Source organism: Piliocolobus tephrosceles, chromosome 10 (assembly GCF_002776525.5).
Source record: "Piliocolobus tephrosceles isolate RC106 chromosome 10, ASM277652v3, whole genome shotgun sequence".
Classification (NCBI taxonomy): domain Eukaryota; kingdom Metazoa; phylum Chordata; class Mammalia; order Primates; family Cercopithecidae; genus Piliocolobus; species Piliocolobus tephrosceles.
Genome location: NC_045443.1, coordinates 114,721,251 through 114,739,487, shown reverse-complemented (window position 1 = coordinate 114,739,487; position 18,237 = coordinate 114,721,251). Strand labels below are relative to the sequence as shown.

General features: G+C 55.2%; 1 protein-coding gene and 1 long non-coding RNA gene across 2 annotated transcripts in view; one reads left to right on the top strand and one right to left on the bottom strand.

Moving 5' to 3' along the window:
• TESC (tescalcin) overlaps positions 1–16,919 on the top strand; it is a 63,154-nt gene extending 46,235 nt beyond the window's left edge. The window contains 5 exon segments of the mRNA XM_023204268.3: positions 6,517–6,656; positions 8,794–8,855; positions 8,963–9,070; positions 13,843–13,890; positions 16,634–16,919. Of these exon segments, the coding sequence (XP_023060036.1) occupies positions 6,517–6,656; positions 8,794–8,855; positions 8,963–9,070; positions 13,843–13,890; positions 16,634–16,711 (436 nt within the window). The 3' untranslated portion in view covers positions 16,712–16,919.
• Positions 3,824–7,911, bottom strand: LOC111537486. The gene is made up of 3 exons (XR_002730018.3): positions 7,747–7,911; positions 5,246–5,372; positions 3,824–4,373 (listed from the first exon to the last, which is right to left on the bottom strand). It is a non-coding gene; the product is annotated as an uncharacterized LOC111537486 (long non-coding RNA).
• Positions 16,920–18,237: the final 1,318 nt, after the last annotated feature.

Sequence of the window (18,237 nt, the reverse complement as noted above, 5' to 3'; positions counted from 1 at the left end):
GTTAGCCAGGATGGTCTCGATCTCCTGACCTCGTAATCCGCCCGTCTCGGCCTCCCAAAGTGCTGGGATTACAGGCTTGAGCCACTGCGCCCGGCCAGACATCCCACTCTCTTTTTGTAATGGACACCCCATTCCTCCTGCTCTGTCTCTTCGTTAGAAGTGAGTCACTAGGTCACCCCCCTCTTGATGGGACAGCCCAGGGACGTGACTACCAGGAGACAGGGATTTGGGGGGCCATCTGGGAGGATACCTCAGTTTCACCATCTCTAAAATGGAGATAATTGGCCGGGCGCGGCAGCTCACACCTGTAATCCCAGCACTTTGGGAGGCCAAGCCCGGCAGATCACTTGAGGTCAGGAATTCAAGACCAGCCAGGTCAACATGGTGAAACCTCGTCTCTACTAAAAATACAAAAAATTAGCCAGGTGTGACGGCATACACCTGTAATCCGACCTACTCGGGAGGCTGAGGCAGGAGAATCCCTTGAACTCGGGAGGTGGAGGTTGCAGTGAGCCAAGATCATACCACTGCACTCTAGCCTGGGCAACGGAATGAGACTCTGTCTCAAAATAAAATAAAGTGGAGATAATCATAGCACTTGCTTAGCAGGGTTGCTGTGAGGGGGAGTGGGGGGATGTGTGGTGAAGTGCGAGGTTAGCTATTCATATGTTCATCGCCGTGGCTTACAAAGAGGTGTGCACCCTGGCCAGTGTCCCAGAGCTGAGGCACAGGCCAGAGCTCATGCCCCAGTGTCCAGTATTGTTTAAGGTGAAAGACCTGGGTGCCCGGGATGGAGCCTGGAGGTGTCTGGGACTCTGCGGGGGAACGAAGGGGTGGGTGTACTCTCCCCATGCTGCTGAGGCCTGTGGCAGACACACTGAGGCCAGCCAGCCTATTTGCCCCAATGTCCCCATGTGTGCAAAGATGGTTGGGAAGTGGAGGATGGGCGGAAAGAGGAAGGACAGGAACAGGTGTGGTGGTGTGGTGATGAGACCATGGGGCTTCCCTGATGGGTTTTGAGCTGTGCAGGGATGAACCACTCACCCTGGTTCTGCCAGGGATGTGGGACCCTGGGCAAGGTGCTGAGCCTCCCTGAGTCCCACTGGAAACTGGGGGTGCTGCTCACTGGGAGAGGTCCTTCAGCTTCCCCTGGAGATGCAGGGGCCTTCCTCTGTGGCCCATGGGGCAAGACCTGGTGAGAGAGTGACCAAGAGTTAAACCGGAAAAGCAGGGAGAGAAGGTTCCAGGCGATGGGAACTGTGTGTGCAAAGGCCCTGTGGCACAGGGAGCTTGGGGAGCTGAGAGGCGGACCTAGCTGGATCACAGAGAGGCCAGCGTGGTGTGGGGAGGACAGGCTGCATTGGGCAGCCTCTGTGGACCAACAACAGGGGTCTTCAGGAGCTGAGATGGGGGCGCTGATGGACTTTGAGGTGAGGGTGTAGGAGGGTGGGTGAGCCAGGTTTGCACTTTGCAGAGGTCGCTGTGACTGCTGGTTGGTTGTAGGGTGGGAATGGGAGGTGGAGGCCAGGGAGGAGTGAATCGTGGTCCCGGGCTTGGGTCAGGGCTGCCCTGAGGATCTGGGGCACAGGGGGCAGCTCTGAGCCCGCTGGGAGGTTATAGATGAGGAGGAAGGGTTGGATCAGGAGTTGGGGTGAGAGACCTGGTACCGCAGGAATCTTCACGGCCAGTTGCCATGTTTGCCAAAGAGAAGAGGCCTGTGGAGCTTAAGTGACTGTGAAGTGTGTGAAGTTGCACAGTCGGTGGCAAAGACAGAGTGGAATCTGGTGCACCATTTCCCTTTAAATCCTGGTTCTCAGAGAAAGGACTCAGAGGTGGGCGGTGCGTCTTAGGCCAGTCCCCAAATGAGCCAAAGCAGGCGTCAGGGTGGGAGGCGTGGCCCCTGATGGGACCTAGAATTGGAGGCACTGACAGGAAGATGGTACAGGGGACCAGAGCCCAGGGGGCGCCTGTGCATGTGTGTGTGTGTGTGTGTGTTTGTACGCGTGCACACGCGAGAGGGAGCATGTGTCCACGTGTAGGGAGTATGTGTCTGTGCAAGGCTTGTTTTCAGAAGGCTTGGGCGCAACTCTGGCCAGTTGTAAAGTTGGAAGAGGGAACTTCTGGGGTGGATGAGAGGTGGATTTCACAAGGGCATGTTTGTCCGAACACAAGACCTACGCATTTTAGTGTATGCTCTTATTCCTTAAAGAAAAACTTGACCCAAGGTCACTTGGCTGTCCGCTGTCACTTGTAGGAACTGGGATTCCAACTCGGGTCTGTCGGCCTCACGATCCTGGACAGACCCAGGAGTTGTGTTTTGGGCTCTTGGGGTGGAATTCACGTACCTGCCAGGCTGTTTTCCATGAACAGCCGCTCTCCAGCAGACAGGGTGTGGGGAAAGGGCCAGGGCGGACGCCTGTTTTCAGAAGACAAGAGGGTGCACTGGGCATGCCGCTGTCAGACGTAGGGACAGGCAGATGGAGGCAGTAGCCTCCTCCTCCTTTAAGGGTCTGATTTAGGACAGAGACTGGGCACAGGCGTGGCGCTCCCTGAAGGAGGGGGGCAGGGACATCAGTCATTGGGGAATATTGAGTGTTCAGAAGGTGGACGTTGAAACAAGTGGCCACATCTCACATCTCGGGGGACTCCAGGTGGGACAGGCCTGTGGGGACCCTGAGGAGGGAGCTAGGCAGAAAGGGGCGGTGAGGTCTGCGCTGGTGTGGGTGGCTGAGACCACCCTGCAGGCCTGGGAGTCCAGGTGGGACTGGGGGTTACCAGGAGGACGGGGGAGGCCCCAGGAGGGTGCTGAGCAGGGGAGCGACAGGCTCCGATTTGCATTTTGCAAAGCTCATTCCAGCTGCACTTGGAGTGCACGGGAAGGTGGGGGCTGGGCCAGGCAGCTGCAGGGGCCAGGAGAGAAAAGGAAGGTTCCCAGAGACTGACTAGAGGTGTGAACCTGGGGGTGGTTGGGTGTGGGGATGTGGGGGTCATCCAGGAGACTTCGGGTCTGGAGCTGAGAGCAGCTGTCATTGTGCCTGCCTGATGGAGCTGCCACTGAAAGATGGCCGGGGATCCGGGCCGAGCCAGAAGGGGAGGGCGGTGGCCAGGTATGGGGCGGTGAGAGCCTCCCCTGTGGGTCCCCGGACCTCAGCCTCCAGCTGCTCTTTAGAGAAACCTGGTGTGGAGAAAGGGAGGTGCCAGTGACTAAGGCTGGTCCAGAAGTCACCGAGGGAGGGGATGATTTTAAAAAGGGTTTCCTCTGGCCTGCACCCAGAACACTTCGTGGGCTACGGCTGGGAGCCTGTAACTATTGGAAAAGGGCTTCACGTCATATCCTGTAAATGCTGAGAAGAAGCTGGAGGAGGATTTCAGAGGAGATACTGGAAACAGGATTTTCCTTTCAAGAAATACCAGCCTCAGCCTTTGTTCCTAAGACTCTTTGGGAACAGGTCTTGGGGAAGGGGTATTTTGAGCCCATCCCCACCTCCAGGGGCACTCCATTCCTTACAGGAGAATTAGAAAGTTAAGGTGGCATCTTTGCAAAAGGAGAGAAAATGGCCTGTCCTCATGCTGGGCCGCAGATTTAGATGTAGCCCCTGTTTTCTGTCCACTGATCTTCATCCTGGTGCTCATTTTAGAAATGGGAGCAGAGGGCTGGGTGTGGTGGCACGCGCCTGTAATCCCAGCAGCTGAGGAGGCTGAGGCAGTAGGATTGCATATGGCCAGGGTTCAAGACCAGTCTGGGCAATATAGGGAGATCGCATCTCTAAAAAAAAAAAAAAAAAAAAAAAAAAAAAACCTTTTATTTAAAAAAATGGAGTTAGAGAGCAGGTGGGGCTGGTTCTAGGTGCTCTGTCTGGGTTTCCTTGGCGCTGGCTCTCATTGCCTTTGGAGACCATAATGTTGGTCTCTGCAGACCTCTGCGAGCACTCGGAGGGGAAGGGACCCTCCTTCCTTGAATTGGGTCCTGAGGCTGAAGCAGAACAGGTCTCAACCGTCCCAGAAGGACACACACCCTGCCTTCCCCAGGGGTCTGTCACATTTTCACCTAATCCCTCTTGCTGCAGCCTAAACCACTTGAGAAGGACGTGTGAGCCAGTCGCTGTGGGAAGGGCTTTCAGAGCGGCCTGATAAGTCCGGGGGCTATTTTTATGCTCTGCAAATTTGGTCTGTGCCGCCCACAGCGAGAACTTCAAGGTTATTAAAGCCTGTGGCAGGAGCAGTTGGGAGCTTCATCCGATAAAAGAAAGAAGGGAGACCTGTGAAAACACATAAAGATGGCCTTCCTGGGGGAAGGACGGATCTCATCCCGCAGATGGGCAGTTTCTGCCTTCTCTTATCCAGACTTGGGACCCCACCTCTCCCTGGAAAATCTGGAAGAGAAAGATAAAAAGAAAGGCAGTTCCCGGGCCACTTAGAGGCTGTCGTATGGGTGTTAGTGTATTTGCTGGGTGCTGAAAAGGAGTAGTAGATGAACCTCTAAAGAGAGAATTGCAGTGGAGGTGCAGTCATGCCCTGGGTGGAACCCAAGTGACATCCAAGCACTAACCACTAACTGTTAGCCACCCCGGGCCAGCTAGGGACTGCCCCTTCCAAAGGGCCACACTGAGGGGCTGTGGCAGAACCTTGAGCTTGCCAGCTGTATGACAGCCTCCCCAGCGGCCTCGGGCGCTCACAGTCGGAGTCCGTTAGTGATAAGGTTTGAGGACAGTGAGTCAGGAGCTCGGGTTTGGAGTCGTCTCCAGGCTGTTTGTTTTGTTTTGTTTGAGACAGGATCTCAAACTTAGTCACCCAGGCTGGAGTGCAGTGGCGTGATCTTGGCTCACTGCAGCCTTGGCCTCCTGGGCTCCAACAGTCCTCCCACCTCAGCTCCCCAAGTAGCTGGGACTGCAGGTGCACACCGCCGCACCCAGCTAATTGTTTGTATTTTTTGTAGAGACGGGGCTTCTCCCTGTGGCCCAGGGTGGTCTTGAAATCCAGAGCTCAAGCAATTGGCCTGCCTCAACCTCCCAAAGTGCAGGGGTTACAGGCGTGAGCCATTGCGCCTGGCCTCCAAGCTATTTTCTTAGCAACTGCCAAGACCCGAGCTGGACCACACATTTCTGAGCCCCTCATCTGGGTGTCAGGCACTGTGCCCGGCATGGGGCATGACTCCCTGTGTCCCCGTCCCCTGGAACACCAGCCCTTTCTTGCCTCCTCCAAAAAGCACATTGATACGGCCAGGCTCAAACCTGCCCTAACTTACCACAAAACTTTCCATCACTGGCAAACTTTGTATTTGTGTATAAACAGATTACTTAGTGATGCTTGCAGTCAATCACCATCCTAAAATTTTGAACTAGTGAGAGTGAGCAGAGGTTGGCAAACTTTTTCTGTAAAAAGACAAGGAGTAAATATTTTAGGCTTTGCGGGCCACGCAGTCTCTCTTGCATCTACTCAACTGTGCAGACAAGCATAAATGAATGGGCATGGCTGTGTGCCAATAAAATTTTATTTATGGACACTGACATTTGAATTTCATGTAATTTTCACTCGTCATGAAATACTATTCTTTTGACTTTTTTTTTTTTTTGGCAAGCATTTTTTCAACTATTTAAAAATGTGAAAACCGGCCAGGCACATGGCTGTCACATAGAGTCCCAGCACTTTGGGAGGCTAAGACAGGAGGATCGCTTGAGCCCAGGAGTTTGAGGCTGCCGTCAGCTATGATCACACCACCAAACTCCAGCCTGGGCAATGGAGTGAGACCCTGACTCTGACAAAATTAAGATAAACGTGTGAAAAGTCTTCTTTTTTTTTTTTTTTTTTTAAGACAGGGTCTCCCTCTGTCATCCAAGCTGGAGTGCAGTGGTGTGATCTCGGCTCACTGCAACCTCCACCTCCCAGGTTCAAGCCATTCTCCTGCCTCAGCCTCCCGCATAGCTGGGACTACAGGTGCACACCACCACGCCCGGCTAATTTTTGTATTTTTAGTAGAGGCGTGGTGTCACCATGTTGGCCAGGCTGGTCTCGAACTCCTGATGTCAGGTGATCTGCCCACCTCGGCCAGAGTGCTGGGCCCAGAAAGTCTTCTTAATTCATGGGCTGTATGAAAATAGATGACAGGCCAGATTGGGCCCGTGGGCTGTTTGCCAACCCCTGAACTAAAGGAAGATCGGGAGAGGTATTTGGTGAGTTACTGGATTGCTCGGTTTCCTCATAAATGCTCACCTGTGTGCACCACCACACACCCACGCTTCCCTCTGTCCCCGCCTGAATCAACAGTCATGCAGTGGTCTGTCTCTCTTCCACCCGCCTGATGGGAGCTCCATGAGGGCAAGGCAGGGACTGAGCTTTCAGCTTCTGCAGCCCCCAGCCCCTCCACGAAGCAGGTTTCTGGGGCACAGACTCAAGGCGAGAGCAGCCATCGTGGGTCCAGTTTGTGCCCTGAGAGCAGAGTTTTCGGCGCTAACGGTAGCAAGAGGACAAGATCCGGTTCTTCATTTATTTCCAAAACCCTCCTTGTTGCTCCTGTAGGAACCTGCGCAAGGGACCCAGTGGCCTGGCTGATGAGATCAATTTCGAGGACTTCCTGACCATCATGTCCTACTTCCGGCCCATCGACACCAGCATGGACGAGGAACAGGTGGAGCTGTCCCGGAAGGAGAAGCTGAGATGTGCGTGCTACTGAGTCCCCTTGCTCACACCTGGCCTGGGGTGCAGCCTCCCCTCAGTCCTCAGAACACAAGGCACCCCTGCAGCAGGAGGCTGGGTGTGCATTGGCTTGGGGGCTTGGAGGGCTTGGGGACACCAGCCCTCGTCCCTGTGAGGCTGGCATTGCTGTCTCCCGTTCCCGGCGCCCTCATCCTAAACATTCCTCAGCAGCTTGCGGCTTCCTGGGACTAGAAGGGGGTTGTGCAGTGGCTGTGCAACAAGGCCCTTGATGCAAAGACCTGGGTTCCAATGCGGCCCCTCTCATCTACCAGCCATGTGACCTTGAACCTTGACCCAGAACGTGGGTATGCCGATTGTATGTGGTTCTGAGGGCTGGGCAAGATCACACAGTCAGCCTTTGGCACACAGGAAGTGCCCCCATAGTCAGTTTCCTCCTCTCCCTCCTCCGTGGGCTGTGCTATTGCTGGGTTCCTGAGACCAGCCCCACTGTGTTCTGGCTCCCGAGTGGGTTCAGTCGCGGTCCCAGCTGGTCAGCCGCACAGGTCCCAGGCAGTGGCCCGAGTCACATCTCCTTTTCCTGTGGCCTTTCCCATGACTCTTGACATCCCTCTGTGCCCCGCCCCAGGTCAGCCTCCTCATCAAGAAAATGTAAACATGGGACTTGACTATATTTAGCACTGGAATGTGTACGTGGGGCTGGTGGGAACCGCCCAGGCAGGGGTCCCTGGTGTGAGCCTGGCTTCCTGTCTGCTCCAAGGGGCGAGGAACAGGACGGACTCAGGTCCAAATCCCTGGTTTCCTGTCCCTTAGTGGTGTGGCTGGGGGCAAACGCCTTAACTTCCGTGAGCTTTGACAGTCTGTCTGGGAGGCAGGGCTCAGGCATCCCTGGCCTCTTGGGGTTGGGTGAGAGGGAGATGGAGAGGTTTGTGAAGCGCTTTGCACACCTGGGCTTCTGGTCAGTGTTCAATAAATGCCCGCTGGGCTCAGTGGCGCGTGTCTATAATCCCAGCACCTTAGGAGGCTGAGTGGGGAGGATCACTTGAAGCCGGGAGTTCAGGGCCCAGCCTGGGCAACAGGGAGAAAGACACTCACCTCTACAAAATAAAAAAATTAGCACAGCATAGTGGTGCTGCGTGCCCGTGGTCCCTGGTACTCAGGAGACTGAGGTGGGAGGGTTGTTTGAGCCCAGGAGATGGAGGCTGCAGTGAGCTACAATTGCACCGCTACATTCAGCCTGTGTGACAGAGGGAGACCCCATCTCTGAAAAAAATAATAACAATAATAAATAAATGCCGGCCAGGCATGGTGGCTCACACCTGTAATCCCAGCACTTTGGGAGGCTGAGGCGGGGGGATCATTTGAGGTTGGGAGTTTGAGACCAGCCTGGCCAACTGGTGAAACCCTGTCTCTACTAAAAATACAAAAATTACCTGGGCGTGGCGGCATGCACCTGTAATCCCAGCTACTCGGGAGGCTGAAGCAGGAGAATCTCTTGAACCTAGGAGGCAGAGGTTGCAGTGAGTCCAGATCGTGCCATTGCACTCCAGCCTGGGTGATAGAGCGAGACTTCATCTCGAAAAAATAAATACATTAAAAAAGAAAAGGCCAACACAGGAGACTTGGGAGAGCTCCAGCTCCCAAGGCCGTGCTGGGAACCACAGGGAGAGGCCCCCTCCCGGCCAGCGCCTCCCTGATACCAGGCCTGGGACCGCCCACGTTAGATTGGTCGGGCCCAGATCAGAAGCATTGTGGACCACCACCTGCCACGGCTGAGACGTGGGGCCTCCTGGGGCTGTGGGAGCAATATTTTGAACTCAACACTGTTGACTTGTGTTAACGGGTAACGCTTACTATCATCATGTTCATGGGGCCACAGCGCTAACTCCCAGCCCTCCTAAGACCACGAGGTAGACGCTGTTGTTATTCCCATTTCACAGATGAGGAAACTGAGGCTCAGAGAAGTTAGGTCACGGGCCCAAGGTCACCCAGTAGGAAGTGGTCAGTCTGGTCCCACAGCTCGTGCCTGACCCCTCTGGCTTTGGCATTGAGGTTTGGTTATTGGTGTCTTTAGTGTAGATTTCGGGGTGGCAGGGGCCAGGCCCCGCCTGACAGAGTCCCCTCTGTCCCCTGCCACCCCAGTTCTGTTCCACATGTACGACTCGGACAGCGACGGCCGCATCACCCTGGAAGAATATCGAAATGTAAAGTATGCTCCTCTGGCCCGCCCTGGGTTCCTGGCACCTCCCTCCCACCCCCACGACCCTGATGGAGGGCCAAGGTCACGGTTTGTTTCCGCCCCACCCGGCAGGTGGTCGAGGAGCTGCTGTCAGGAAACCCCCACATCGAGAAGGAGTCCGCTCGCTCCATCGCCGACGGGGCCATGATGGAGGCGGCCAGCGTGTGCGTGGGGCAGATGGTGAGTGCCCTGCAGCCCTCCTGAGACACGCAGTGCCTTTCCCGCGCATGCTCTGTGTTTCTGGAAGGCCTCACGGGGGATGGGGCCTGGTGTATTTTGCCACCTGCTCTACCTGTGGCCTGTGGAGCTCAGAAACCTCTCCCAGCCCTTCCTGTCCCCCAGGAGACTGAAAGTCCCAGTCCCCAGAGAACTGCACAGGCAGGGAAGCAGAGCTCGAGGTCCAGGAGCCCTCACCTGCATAGCGCCCCCGGCCCCCATCCTGGCCTCAGTCAGTGCTCATAGCAGCACTTGGCCCTGGAGCCAGGCCTGGGCAGCACATGGCACAGGCTGGCCTTAATTAGTTTATTTCTTAACAAATGACTCAGAGGCGACTTCTGGCCTTGGAGCAGGGGTCAGCGTGGGGTCAGGTGGAGAAGCTGAGGTAGGGGCTGGTGTGTAAATGACAGGGAAGAGAGGGGACCGGCCTTCCCATGTTCATCATTTCCTACATTTTGCCTCATTTTGACTGGTGGGGAAACTGAGGCTCAGAGAGCATAGAGAATCCTCTAGACCTTTCGATCTCTCCTGTGCTGGGAAGATTTCCTCTTGTAAGGACGGGCGCAGCCCGCCAGCCCCCAGCCCTGAGGCGCTAAGCCTCGGGACCACTCAGGAAGGCAGGTGACCACCTGGGTGTCGTGTGTTCCTTGAGGGGTTTGGGTGGCCCCCCTGACGGGTCAGCCCTTTGCCGCTGTGTGTCTAAAGCAGGTGCGTCTCTAGACACCCTGATGGGTTTGTGTTGGCCCAGGCCAGAGCGGAGGGGGGTTCATGCTGGATCCTGCTCTCTGTGCCCCAGCCCCGTCCTTGAGGGACATGAGGCCGCCTGCCTGGGCCTGCTCCCAGAGGCGGGGGCTGTGGTCGGTCGGCTTCCTGGCATGTATTTTATCTGTCTGCCTCTGGAGCCCGGGGGGAAGCTTCTGGCTTGGGGGAAACCTCTGCACTCAGCAGATTAACCACCACAGGAGAGGGCTCGTGACCTCGGTGGGGAGAGCAGGGATCCCCGCCGGTTGTCGGGCCAAATTCCCATTTAATTTAATTACACTCTCCTTCTTCAAATTGCTCCCTGTCCTACTCCAGTTTCAATTGGTGACAGTTTTCTTAATTTGCTGTAGTGAAATTGCTGGCAGCTGCTGATCTGCATAAAACCCCAGCAGCCTGGGAAGCAGCGGCATCTCGGGGCGGAGGCAGGCTCCGGGGTGCACCCGCTGCCCACAAGCCCCCGGGAGGTGGAGGTAGCCCCGGAACCAGGAAGGCGGCTGCCAGGCAGAGGGCTCATCTGCACCTCGTTCTTCACTCATGGGTCCTCTGGGCGCTCTTAAAACTGGGCGCTCTTAAAATCCTTCTGGTGTAAACCTCGGCCAGATAAACCCAGACCGAGCTGAGTACGGGCCTGAGCTGGGGGCAAGGGGCAGCTGCATTGGTTCAATCCCGCCTGGCCTCTGAGGACACTTCCCGTTCTCACTGTGCTACCCGCTGAAGACAAACGATCCGTGGTCCCCACTTTAATGGACTTCCAAAGGCAGTTATTGACTGAGGCAGAATCTCTTGTTTTTTTCAAGACCAAGTCTTACTCTGTCGCCCAGGCTGGAGTGCAGTAGCACCATCTTGGCTCACTACAACCTCCACCTCCTGAGTTCAAGTGATTCTTCTGCCTCAGCCTCCCAAGTGCTGGAATTACAGGCATGTGCCACTATGCCCGGCTAACTTGTATTTTTAGCAGAGATGCGGTTTCACCATGTTGGCCAGGCTGGTCTTGAACTCCTGACCTCAAGTGATCCACCCACCTTGGCCTCCCAAAGTGCTGGGATTCCAGGTGTGAGCCACCACGCCAGCCCGTGGGATGTTTTGAGAGTGCTTTCTCAGGAGGTCGCACCCATGGATGCTTGACTGGGGGACTGCTTCCCCCACTCCCTGCCCTCCTTCCTTGCACCAATCACCCCCTTTCCAGCCCCAGACGCTGGCCACGGAGGCCTTTTCTATAATTAGCTCCCCTTGGCCAGCCTGGGAACCTAGGGTGGCCCGGCAGGGAGGGCAGCCACTGTGCCCGTGAGTGGGAAGTCAGGGAGGAAGGAGCCCTTAGGGACAGGGCTGGCCCAGGCTAGCCGAGAACTGCTGGGTTTCATTTTTTTTGGTAATTTATTATTTATTTTTTAAGAGGCAGGGTCTCATTCTGTCGCCCAAACTGTAGTGCAGTGGTGTGATCATAGCTCACTACAGCTTCCATCTCCTGGGCTGAAGCCATCCTCCTACCTCAGCCTATGGAGCAGCTGGGACTACAGGTGTACAACACCACACCCAGCTGATTTTTTAAAGTTTTTTTAAAAAGAGATGTATTGCTGAAAAGAGATGTCGTTATGTTGACCAGTCTGGTCTCGAACTCCTGGCCTCCAGCAATCCTCCTGCCTTGGCCTCCCAACGTGCTGGGATGACAGATGTGAACCACTGTGTCTGGCCAAATTTTTTTTTTTTTTTTTTTTTTTTTTGAGACAGAGTCTCGCTCTGTTGCGCAGGCTGGAGTACAGTGGCGGGATCTCGGCTCACTGCAAGCTCCACCTCCTGGGTTCACGCTGTTCTCCTGCCTCAGCCTCCTGAGTAGCTGAGACTACAGGTGCCCACCACCATGCCCAGCTAATTTTTTGTATTTTTAGTAAAGACGGGGTTTCACTGTGTTAGCCAGGATGGTCTCGATCTCCCGACCTCGTGATCCGCCCGCCTCAGCCTTCCAAAGTGCTGGGATTACAGGTGTGAGCCACTGTGCCCGGCCAAAATTTTTTAAGTATAAAGAGGAAACTAAAAGGCCTGCAAAGTCCTGCCAGTAGAAACGGCCCTCAAGGACTTGGAGGCAGCTCGATGCTCCCAGCTGGACAGGCAGCTCCCATCTGTGCCTCTCATCTGTAATATGGGAGAGAGACCAGAACCCAACTCAGGGCCTGTCGTGAAATTGGCATCTGTCATTAAATTCTAACAATAGCATTTGGTCACCTGTAATTGCAGCACTTTGGGAAGCCAAGGCAGGTGGATTGCTTGAAGTCAGGAGTTCGAGACCAGCCTGGCTAACATGGTGAAACTCCCATCTCTACTAAAAAATTTAAAAATTAGCCACGCATGGTGGTGCATGCCTATAATAATCCCAGCTACTTGGGAGGCTGAGGCAGGAGAATCACTTGAACCTGGGAGGCAGAGGTCACAGTGAGCCAAGATTGTGCCATTGCACTCCAGCCTGGGCAACAGAGCGAGACTGTCTCAAAAACAAAACAAAACAATAGCATTTGGAAGGCACTTGGGACATACATGCCTGGCGCATAACACGCTTAGTGTGTGCCTCCCGTGTTCTTACACACACGTACAGAATTTCAGAGAGTCACAGAGAGAGCTTCGAGTCTCTCCTGCTCCCCCCGCCAAGCCCAGGTCCTCTTCCCTAAAAGGACTCCCTCCTGTGAGTTTTTTTCTACATATACCAATGTATACATGCGTGTCTTTTATTTTTGATTTATGCAAAACATAATTGAACTGATGTGGCTTCCCCTTTTCTCCATATGACCCCATGCACCCACAGGGCAGATGGTGGAGGTCTGGTTATCAAAGGAAAGGTTTGCACGCACAGACCTGCAGACATCTTTCTGCTTGTTGGGTTTTGTTTTTTTGTTCTTTATCTGCTGTATACATATCTCAGAGCCTTTTCCATAGTGAGACATATAGATCAACCCCTTCTTAACCCATTTTTGCCTGAGGTTGCAGCTTTTAGAATTTTTGCAATCAGACCTTGGTGATGACCTTGAGCAGTAGAATATAAGTAACTCCCACAGCTTAGCGTTCCAGCAATGGAACACTAGGCATAAGTGGTTAATGGTTGCCTCTGCTAGTGGATGGTGGTGAGGCCAGTGCTGGCCTTGCAAATAGGGTGGATGACTGAGATTTATGTCCCTCACCTTCTATTGAAGGGCACCTGGGATGTCAGCAGATTTTCGCTGTCACGAAGCGTGCTGCTGCTGGGTGAGGTTTTTGGAGGCTTGTCGGTGGGATCCTGAGAGTATCGGTGAAAGGGGCAGGAGCTCCTGGTGTCGTCCCCAGAGCAGGCAGGATGCAGAGTAGACGGAGACCGGCTCTGCCAAACCTGTTTGGCACGGAGAAGCTCCTTGTGGTCACCCTCCGGCCGTGCCTCCCCAGAGGTCTTGGGTTGTCACGGTGACTCATGAGGCATGAGGCGTGGGCCTCACCGGCTGGCCCTGTGTTTCACTGACCTCCCCCCGAGGTCTGTGAGCTTAGATTAGCCTGGAATCTTCTTATCAGCACAGCGCAGGCATGAGGAGGCCGGCCCTGGGGGGGACAGGAGGCATCTTAGTGGCCCAGCTGCTGGGGGGCTGGTGGTGAGGTGGGCTGAGTGGGGAAAGAGAGCCCCTTGCCCCCGTGTCACCCACACCTTGGATTCTCTCCCTGGGGGGCTGGGGGTGGGGAGGGCTGCTGCTCTGAGCCATGCATTGCCAGGGCCCTGGTAAGCCACGCTCAGCTCCCATCCCACCCTCAAGCCCATGAATGAGGATATTGGAGGTGCAGGGTGACCGGCTGCATGCTGGAGGCAGATAATCCAGAACGTTCCCCTCTTCTGATTCCTCCCAAACAGCCTCAACCACGGACATTCGGGTGTTGGTGGGGAGGGGAGGCCAGTGGACCGTCCCCCTGAGGAAGCTGTGTGGGGACCCGCACCACTCACTGTCCACCCTGTGCTTCGTCCCCAGGAGCCTGATCAGGTGTACGAGGGGATCACCTTCGAGGACTTCCTGAAGGTGGGTGGCCTGGGCGTGGGGGCCTTGGGGGACCCTTGAAGACCTCGTATGGCCACTGGTCAGGAGGGGACATGGCCCTTTACCTGCAGTGGCAAGGGACAGGCTTCCTGGGTGACCGACATCTCAGTAGGAAGGGGTCAACTTGGGCGTGGCCTTTAAAGCCATTTAAACTGGTTTTTCTTACTTTTTATGGAAAAGGTAATATTCACACATAGTCAAAACAATGTAAGCAGTACAAAAGGGTATACAGTGTAAACCAAATTCTCTCTCACCTGGGGTCCCACTGCCCCTCTCAGAAGTAACCCCTGTTGTAGGCTGGGCTTGGTGGCTCACGCCTGTAATCCCAGCAGTTTGGGAGGCTGAGGTGGGCAGAGCACCTGAGGTCAGGAGTTCAAGACTAGCCTGACCAACATGGTGTAACCCTGTCTCTACTAAAAATACAAAACTTAGCCAGGCGTGGTGGTGGGCGCCTGTAATCCCAGCTAGTCGGGAGGCTGAGGCACGAGGATCGCTTGAAACCAGGAGGTAGAGGTTGCAGTAAGCTGAGATCACGCCACTGTGCTCCAGCCTGGGTGATGGAGTGAGACCCCGTCTCAAACAAACAAAAAAAAAGGAAGCCCTGTTGTAGTTGGAACAGGGATTCTGGAAACTCCGTGTGTGTAGAAATAGTGTTTGTCAGAAGCTCAGATTGGAGCCGACTGCACACGTTGTGCCCGGGCCTTCCTCGCTGTGTCCTAAGATGTCACTTTGGTGAAGTGGCCGCCCACTCTACGCTCCTCCCTGATGGCTTCTCCAGCCTCTGCTGGTGGACGGTGGTTAGGCCAGTGCTGGCCTCGCAAGTCAAGAGCTGCTCCTGGCCGTTTAGATGATCAGATGTCCTGTGGCAGGGAGGGGACCCCCGCCCCATCCCCTCCCCGCACTTGGGCCCTGGGCATCACAACAGTGTTCCCAAGTGCTTTTGCGGGGCTTGAGGAAGACAAGGAAGTCGGGAGCAGGAGACCAAGAGGGAGAGAGGATTAGGGAAGGAAGGATCACGGCTTCTGGCCAAGGAGCCCAGAGCAGGACTGGGGGACTGGGCCCTCAGGATCACAGCCCCGTGGAGCCAAGGCTGAGCCTGGCAGCCAATGGTTAGACCCGGCAGGAGAGAGGAGAGGCAGGCAACAGGGCCCGGCTGTGATAAAAGGCTGAAAGGAGACTGCGGAGGTCGGCAGGCCCCCAGGACTGCCGTGCACATGGCCCACCCCGGGGCTGGCAGGGCGGACAGACTGGGAAAAGGCCGAAATTGCACTTGTGCTGCAGACTCACTCTGGCTTATGCTGGGGACCCAGTCACCTGAGCAGGTGATGCCCGCCAAAGCAAGACAACAGATGAAGAGCTAGAAGGTGGAGGAGGGAGGGAGGGTTGGGGAGGAGGTATCACTGCTTCAGACTGAGTAGAATGAATTTCTTTGCCTCTGAAACCAACTTCCTTGCCCTAAAGGCTGGCCTCTGCCAGGCCCCTAGTGCCCCCCAGCCTGTCCCTGTATCCTTGAGGGTCTTTTGGGACCAGCTGGCCCTTCCCATTCCCTGGTTCCTTCCATTGCCCCTGGTGACCGTGTTGCCACCTGGCACTTAGCAGAAACCACTGTGCGTGGTCATGTGTGTTACCCTGGGAACGCCTCGTGCACCCAGCAAGGTGCACGGCCAGGGCTGCTCGACTGGAACCAGAGCTGTCTGCACACCCCGTGACACCCAGAACAGCCTCAGGAAAGCAGGAAGTACCGGGGGGCTGCGGCCAGAAATGTCCCAAGGCCTCCCTGTCCCCTGGGTGCCCACGGGGCTCTGACTTTCCCCCGTTACCAGCCTCGTGGCTGTCCCCGGAGATGCTGAGAGTGACAGAGTGAGAGTTTGAAGTTCTTACATAAGCAGGAGGCAGTGAGAAGTCACCCGCCCACCACGTCCCTCCATTCCTGTTCGCACCCCCATCCTGCCATCTGTGGCCCCCGTGGGCCCCGACTTGCTAAGGCGCTGGCGGGCATAGCCTTGGGAGCACTGGGGTACATCCATAGCCTTGTAGCAGCAAGGTCTACTCCAGGGCCCTGGCCAGGCTGGACTGTAGTGGCAGGACCAGCACCAGGAATGGGGCCACGATGCCATCTTTGGGTAGAAATGACCTTTTTGGGCTTGAGTTTGTCTTTCTAGAATGCACGTGGTCCCTTATCCCAGGGAGGTTGTAAAGACCACACTGGAGATCCTTACATTGATGACAGTGGCCTGGGGAAGCCTTGTGACTGCACAGCCCCTAACAGTTTACAAAACACGTCCATGCTGAGGATGGCTCCTTTAGAGCCCCCCACATTCTGTGAAGTGGGCGGCACAGGTTGGGGGTCCCGCATTGTACCCATGGAAAGGGGACATAATGGGGTTGTGTAATTTGCATGAAAATCACAGAACCTGAAGTGGTGGGTGAGATTCAAATGACTTGGAGCTAAGAGCTTGGATTCAGTACTTAATAATAACTTGCTGTGACAATCTCAGAGAGAATCCAAATGTCAGAGCCAAATTAACCAGCAAAAAAGACAGATGGAAGTTTTTCGTCCTCGCTTAGCTCATAGCCTTGAAACACAGCTCTCTGGGTTTCACCTGCCCGGAGCATCACAGTTGGTGGCAGGAGAGGGTAGGTGGGGAAGGACCGAGGACCGGGGCCTGGTCAGGTGTGAGGTGGTGGCGGGAATGTGCCCTGAACGCTGGTCCATACCTTCCAGATCTGGCAGGGGATTGACATTGAGACCAAGATGCACGTCCGCTTCCTTAACATGGAAACCATGGCCCTTTGCCACTGACCCGCCGCCACCTTCGCAGAGAAACCGCACTTTGCAACGGGGCCGCCTCCCTGCGTAGCTGCAGCAGCCCAGGCCCGGCGGACAGCCTCATCCTGCAGCACCGGTACGCAGCCAAGGCTCGTCCGCACACGTTGTGTCTTGTAGGGTATGGTATGTGGGACTTTGCTGTTTTTATCTCCAATAAAAAAAAAAAAAAGTTTGTTATTAACGTGGCCTCTGTCAGTTCCTCACGTCCATTAAAGTGGCCTGGTCACTTGGTAGCATGAGACTGACTATGAGGAATAAGCAACGACAAAATTATTTTATTTTATTTATTTTGGAGACGGGGCCTCCGCCTGTGCAGGCTGGAGTGCAGGCGGGATCGCGGCTCATTGCAGCTTCGATCTCCTGGGCTCAAGCAGTCTTCCTGCCTCAGGCTTCCAAGGAGCTGGGGCTACAGGCGTGCACCACCACACCCGGCTAGTTTTTACATTTTTTGTAATGACAGGGTCTTAGCATGTTGCCCAGGCTGGTCTCTTATGACTGGGCTCAAGCGATCCTCCCGCCTCTGTTTCCCAAAGTGTTAGGATTACAGGCGTGAGCCACCACACCCAGCCTAAATAATATTGAAAGGTTGGTTTGGCAGAAGGATTGTTCTCTTTTGTTTATTTTGGGTAAAGTATCTGCTGTTCTTCCTATGTAAGTCCTGGGAACCCCTCCGCCTTCTCCATCCTAGGGAGTAAAATAAGAAGCAGCAGCTCCTGCCCTGTGTGGGCTTCTGAGGTGGCCAGGATTCAGGCGGTGGGGCCTCCTCACTGTCACAGCCACATCTGTTTACTGATGGAGAAAACATCTGGAGCCCTGAGCCTGTGCCTGCTGCGGGGATGCACCTGAGCCCGCTCTGTTGGTCAGTGGGCGTGGGGAGTCAGGGCCTGGCTGGCTGACCCGGGACCCGCAGCTCCTCATGGTGGTGGTAGGGGGGTGTGGTCTGCCAGCCACGGCTGTGCCCCTGGCTCTTTCTGGCAGTCCTGGGCCAGTTGCAGGGCCCAGGGCCCTGCAGTGCTCCAGGAAGCAGCGGCAGTGGAAGCTGGGTAGGTAAGGATCCCTGACAACTTCAGTTATCACCTTTCGATGTGGGGACTGGCTAGAGCTGGGGGCAGGGAAACAAAGGTTGTTGGTCATGGTGGCCTGGAGTCAGCAGAGGACTGGCACCTGTGGGACTTGGAGAGCTGTGTCCTGGAGGCGCTGGGACAGCCCGCTGAGTGTGACTTCCCCATCTCCCTGTGTAGGCTGCCAGTTCATGAATGTGGCATTGAGGACCCTGGGTGACGCGTTCCCATTGCTGTGCAAGGTGGGCCAGCCTTTGCTTTCCAGGCCTCTTTCTGGTGCTGAAATTCACAAAACGCTCGGTCCTTTATTGACCCTCCCTGGGTGGTGTCATTCTAGCCTTCCAAGAGAGTTCTCTTGGTAACTGGCAATGGGTATTATTTGCATTCTTGGCGTTTTCATTCATAGTGTTTTTTTTTTTTTTTTTGAGATGGAGTCTC